The sequence below is a fragment of the Crocuta crocuta genome, unplaced genomic scaffold (genome assembly GCF_008692635.1).
Source record: "Crocuta crocuta isolate KB4526 unplaced genomic scaffold, BGI_CrCroc_1.0 scaffold1097, whole genome shotgun sequence".
Classification (NCBI taxonomy): Eukaryota; Metazoa; Chordata; class Mammalia; order Carnivora; family Hyaenidae; genus Crocuta; species Crocuta crocuta.
The window spans coordinates 449200-455192 of record NW_027532638.1 but is presented as its reverse complement, the minus strand read 5'-3'; the positions used below and the strand labels follow the sequence as shown (position 1 = coordinate 455192).

General features: G+C 59.5%; 1 protein-coding gene across 1 annotated transcript in view; it reads right to left on the bottom strand.

Moving 5' to 3' along the window:
* Positions 1-6: 6 nt before the first annotated feature.
* The window catches only part of POM121L2 (POM121 transmembrane nucleoporin like 2), a 30193-nt gene continuing 24206 nt past the window's right edge, over positions 7-5993 (bottom strand). Inside the window, exon 2 of the mRNA XM_077780673.1 lies at positions 7-3823. Within this exon, the coding sequence (XP_077636799.1) occupies positions 1110-3823 (2714 nt within the window). The 3' untranslated portion in view covers positions 7-1109. The remainder of the gene's footprint in view (positions 3824-5993) is intronic.

The window sequence follows — 5993 nt, the reverse complement described above, 5'->3', positions numbered from 1 at the left end:
GAGTGTGGAGCGGTGGCCTTACGAGGTAGAAAGTAAAAGAAAAAAAAAGTGTAAACTTTGGTTCCCTAATTTGGGCATTTCTGGCTCGCACTGCAAGGCTCATGACCTATAACATAGAGAGAGAAGAATCCCTTCCCAGGCCCCGTTACTCCCTGAGAAGTCAGTCCTTAACGTCAAAACACTGGCGAATTCAGGAATGACGCTTGCGGCCGGTAAGTGGTGCGCCTGCCCCCCAGCGCTGGCCACGGGCCAGAACCCTTCCCACACGGGCTATTCCAGGCTCAGCTTGAAGTGTGACCTGCACGGTAGTGCCGGGCGAGGTGACGAGAGCACGTCCCTGCACAGATCCGAGCCTCGTGGGACACTGGCCAAGGGCCTTCCTCTCCTGGAAGGAGGAGTGACCGCGGAGATCGGACGGACGGACGGACTGAGTCTTGACTTCCCAAGCTCTCAGGGTCCAAATGGGCAGAGAAAAGGATGGGCTAGGGCCCGACCTCTCCCGGAAGAGACTGAAGGGGCTTGGTGGCAGGAAGTGACCCAGCGAGAGTAGCCCATCTCGGCACCCTTGAGGGTTGATCAGTCAAGGAAAATTAGGTCAGATTTCATCAAATTTGATTTAAGGCCAAATGATCTCAAAAGCTCCTCCGGGAACTCACTGAAGAACAAAGCAGTGAGAAGTCAGCGCAGAAATTCCTAGGGCACAAGAGAAAGGGAACCATTTCTTAGGCCAAGTAAAAGGCTGTGGCTTAGAGAGAATCTGTTCCCCCCCTCAGGATGCCAGAGCGTGTGGGCTGTGCTCGCCGCCTTCCCAGCATGTCTGTTCCCAAGGAAAAAGCAAGCGGCGGTGTCCTGACTGTGCTCACACCTCACGGAGAGGAGTGGGCAAGAAGGCGAGTTGCTTCAACTCCAGAGGTTTGGTTCTACCCAGTTTCATTCCGCTGTTACCATTAGGTACCTTGGTCCTCCGCTTTCTAGACGATGGATTAGGACCCACGAGGTGAATATGCGAAGCTCTACCTTAAATCTGGGCTATGTTTGTGTTAGAGAATTGGAAGGCACTGAGGCTCTTCACGATACTGAGGCCCAGACCGGGCGAGAGGGGACACGGGTTATTTCTTGTGGGCATGATGCCTTCGGGAATGGCCTTGTTCCCGAGTCCTGGGGGTTTTTGATTTTGCTCCAATGGAAAAGGAAGAGGCCGATGGTCTGAAAAGCCCTCTCCCAACAGAACCCTGCGCAGGCAGAGAGGGCATCCCAGGGCCAAGGCCGCTGCTTCTCTTAACTGGCCTGGGGACACGGGTGCTCTGAGCAAAGCCCTGGGCCCCGGCGTGGCCCCCAGACATGGTCTTCCTTGAGGAGCTGTTGGTCGTGCCCAAGACGAAAGGCAGGCTCGGGCCGGCCACGCCCTGCGCATTCTGGCTCCAGCCTTTTCCAAAGGGCGAGACGGTGCCCGCGGTCCCACTTGGCAGCTGTCTGGTGCCGAATGCTCCAGAGCTGGAGTGCATGTCTGGGGCCGTCGCACTGACCCCGGGCTCCCCACAATCCATAGGGGTCACTAACCCCCCAAAGGCAAAAGGCCGCGGGGCTGTGCTGCCGAACACTGAGCCACGAGCCCCGCTCGCGTGGGCCTGGGTGGCGGCTCCAAAGCCAGTGGCACCAGCTTGGCCCATGGGAACCCCTGCTGGGACGCTGCCAAAGTTTGGCAAGATGCCAGGGGGGCCGGAGGGGACGTGGCAGGCGGAGGCGGAGGGTGCCAGGCCCCCAGAGGCGGACTGCGCGGGCTTGCTGAAGGCTGGCCCGGCTGGGGTGGGGGCTGGGATCGGGGATGCCAGTGCTGACTTCCCCGAACTGAAAGACCTACTGAACCTTGGGCCAAGGGGCGGTTGGGGGGCGCCCTGCTTCTGCCCATCTGTAGGCCCAGGTGCCAGCTGGAGAGGGGCTCCTGGGGAGGGGGGGAAAGGTGGCCTTGAGCCTGACCCGGAGGGTGCTGGGGGTGTCGAGCTCACGCCGCAGATGCAGGATGTTAACGCAGGCTGGCTCCTGGCTGCCGAGGCTGAGGCTGGCAGAGGGCTGCCCGTGCCGCCCACACTGGCAGTGCTTTTACTAGGGGACATCTGGACAGCGCTGGAGAGAAGCTGGCTGAAGATGGTGACTGTGTGGACGGTCGGGAGGGCAGCACGCGGGTGGGCGGGGAAGGTGGAGCTTGCGGCCTGGGAGAGACCGGCCCTGCAGGTACAGGAGGCCCGGAGAAGCAGCGTGTGGCAGGTAGCAGGGGTGGGGTAAGCGTGGCCCACGGTGCCGCTGACGCTCACGGCACCGAAATCCACAGGTGGCACCAAAGAAGAGTCCGAAGTGGTGGCGGGGGTGGTGGACATGACCACGGCCGTAGCCTTGACCAGGCCGTGGAGGAGATGGGGGGCAGCAGGGGTAGCTGGGGGAGGGGCCTGCTCAGAGGAGAAAGGAGCTACCCTGGGCTCCGTGTTCAGGGCTCCTCGGCTGCCAAAGATAGGCTTGAAGGTGGGAGTCAAGAGCCCGGGGGGTGAGCAAGCTGAAACTGTGGCTGAAATTCTGGACTGTAAGGAGTCTCCAATCTCAGCCCTGGGTGGGAGCTCCAAAATGGGGTGTGGCGTGGGGTCAGCAGGAGCGGCCCCAGGAGGCGCAGATACAGGGAGGAGGGGAGCCCCGCCGCTCATTCCAGAGGACACGCTTTGCACGGTGAGTGGTGCAGGGGTGACCGCAGGAGGCTCACGAGGCGTGGCGGTCCCGCCAGCCTGAGCTGCGGAGGGCGGCCTCGTGGTGTCAGTGGCCGGTGCTGGGGCNCGGGGCTCTGACCCGGAGACGCCGCGGGAGCGCGCGCCCAGTTCCGTCGGGAGGGAGCGCGCTGCGGGGACCGCCCGGCCCGCGGCCGGCGGCGAGGCCGGCGGAGGCTCCCGCGTTTCCGCCAAGCTTCCCAACTGCGGGTCCGTGTCCGGGGATCGAGCTGCGCCCGCAGACGGCTGGCCGGGAGACGCCGAAGGCTGGATGGCGGACCACGGCGCGGGGACACGGCGCGCGGGGACCGCGGGCGCATGCTCTCCGGCTTCGTTGCTCCGCCCGAGCCCGACTTTCTGCCGCGAGGCCGGGTCGTCTCCAGGGTCCGCAGCGCCGAGCGGGGGAGGCGGACTCGGGGACAGCGGGGTCTCCTGACCCTGGGACTTGGCTGGTGGCGGGGGCCCTGGAGACCGAGACTGGTGACCCTTTCCTTTCTTTCTCACTGGCCATTCTGGGGTGTGCAGGGACGTCCCCGGAGCACTTCTCTTCCAGGCCTCGCAGAGCTCGCTGGACGAGCTGTACGAACTGCTGATGGCGTTCCTCCCGGAGCGCGGGGGGCCCCACCAGGGCGCGCGGGCCGCGGGGCTCCCGCTGAGGTCCGAGCCCCGGGGGTCCCGGCTCCTCTTCACTGGCCCGGACCGGGGCACGAAAGACGTGAGGACCCCGTTTCCCGCCAGGGGCCGAAACGCGGACGGCCAGGGGTCGGGACTCCGTGTCGCGCCCTGCAAGCCCCCGGGACACGGAAGCTCTTCCCACCTCGCTGTCCCTTTCGTGCGCCCCCGCAGCGCCCGCAGCACCGTCTCCTTTGCACAGGGGTCGGGGGGCTTCTCGGAGGGCGAAGGCCCCGCGGAGTGGATCGCGTGTACGGGCCGAGCGGAGGGAGGCCCCCTGGGCTCGGGGGCCGCGATCCTGACGGTCACCGGGCTCCACGGCGCCCGCGGGTGCCGGAGGGACCAGACGCTGCGCGTGAAGTAGCTCTCCCACCAGTCTGACGGCAGCGGCCCCACGATNGCTACAGGAGGCAAGGAAGGAGGAGACCCCCGGCCGCGCGCCCCGCCGGGGACCGTGCGGCCCCAGCGCCCCGAGCCGCGCGCAGCCGGAGTCCGTGGGGTGATGCGCTGCCAGCCTCCTAGACTCCATCCCGGACCAGATGCCGGAGGCGCCTTTTCACAAAGGGACCAGAGTCAGCCCCAGGCTCCCCGACCCCGCGTTCCACCGAGCCGAGCCGCAGATAACTCGGGAAGTTCCCGGAGACGGAGGGGCGGGTGGGGAGCACCCCCCAGCAGGAGGTCAGCCTAGGAGGGATGGAGCCAGGGTAGCGGACAACGGATCTGGATAAGGAACTTCCCATGGAAGATACACAGACGGCCAATAAACATACGAAGACGTCACTTAGGGGATCACAAATGCACACGTATTAGTCTGGCTAAGATCCAGGACACTGGCAACGCCAGAAGTCGAGACGTGGATCAACAGGAAATGAAACACGGTCCAGCCACTCTGGAAGACGCTTTGGCAGTTTCTCACAAAGCAAACATAGTCTTCCCATGCCCTCTAGCAATCACACTTCTAGGTATTCACCTAAATGAGCTGAAAAGTTTCGTCCATGCAAAAACCTGCACGTGAATGTTTATAGAAGCTTTGTTTATAATTGTCAGCAATTGGATGCAACCAAGGAGTAGTTGGATAGAGGAGTAAACGGCGGCGCGTTCATACAGGGGAACAGTATTCAGCACTAGGTGGAAATGAGCTATCAAGTCATGACGAGACATGGGGGACCTAAGTCTGTATTGCTACACAAACAAAACCAGTCTGAGAAGGCTACATGCTGTACGATTCCAACCGTGTTACATTCTGGAGAACAGAAACCTATACAGAGTAAAAACGTCAGTGGTTTCAGGACGCGGGACACTCGGTGGGGCACAGGGATTTAATTCTGTATGAGTCTATAAGGTTCGATAAAGGACATTATGTATTTGGCAAAACCCATAGACATAGGACAAAAGAGTGAACCCTAATGTAATCTTAAGTACTTTAGTTAATAATAATGTGTTAATATTGGTTTGTCAGTGGTAACCAATGTACCACCAATGCCAGATGTGGATGAGAGGGGAAGCCAGGAACGGAGGCAGGGGAAGAGAGAGTATAGGGAGAGTTTCTGCACTTTCTCTTCCCTTTGTCTGCAAACCTATAACTCTTCTTAAAAAAAAAAAAAATAAAGTCTACTAATTTTAAAAATTAAAATAGGGGCACCTGGTCGGGGGAGATCTCAGTCGCTTAAGCTTCCAACTCTTGATTTCAGCTCAGGTAGTGATCTCATGGTTAGTGAGTTTGAGCCCTGAGGCAGGCTCTTCGCTGGCTGACAGTGTGGAGCCTGCTTGGGTCTCTCTCTCTCTCTCTCTCTCTCTCTCTCTCTCTCTCTCTCCTCTCTCTCTTTCTCCTCTCTCTTTTGTTGCCCATCACCTGCTTGCGCTCTCTGCCAAATAAAGAAATATTTTTTTTAAAAATTAAAATAAATTTTTCAATGTCTTGGAGCTTGGATCCAAGCCTCAGTCCTCTTAAAACTCCCTTATCATTTCCTTACCATAATAGGTAAATCACAGGTGCACAGTTATTTTGTTATTTAAGCAAGTGATGCAGACATTCAGTACATTGTCAGATACGCAGAAATTAAGGTACTTGTTGACAGTTTTAGTCTGCAAAATTGACAAACCATTTAGGCAGCTTAATTTGCCTGCCTGCCCTTGCGTGTGCTCTAGCCTTCCCCGGGATCTAGGGCCAGGGCCTCGGGGTGAACTGAAATTGCTTCTGAGGAAACTGCCAGCAAANCAAATGAATGAGTGGTCTGAGTGGGGGGCGGGGGGGGGGTGAAGAACTTGGATGGAATTCACTGAGTGGCAACTGAGTGGCCTGGGGAGCAGGGTGAAAAAGTTGGGTGGAGCCCACCTAGTGGCTGCAAATTTTCCGAAGGCCCAGGATCGAGGTCAAGGTGGTGCTGGGTGGGCCTGTAGAGAGAGATGGGAGGGGTCCTGCTAGCAAGATGGGATGGTCGGTCAGGGCCCCTTCCAGAATGAGGGTGGTAGAGACCAAGGCAGACCTGGGGAGAGGAGGTGCAGGGGGCAGGGATGGGGGTGGGAGGTGAGAAGGGGAGGCCCTGCCTGGGCAGAAATAACTGTGAGGCA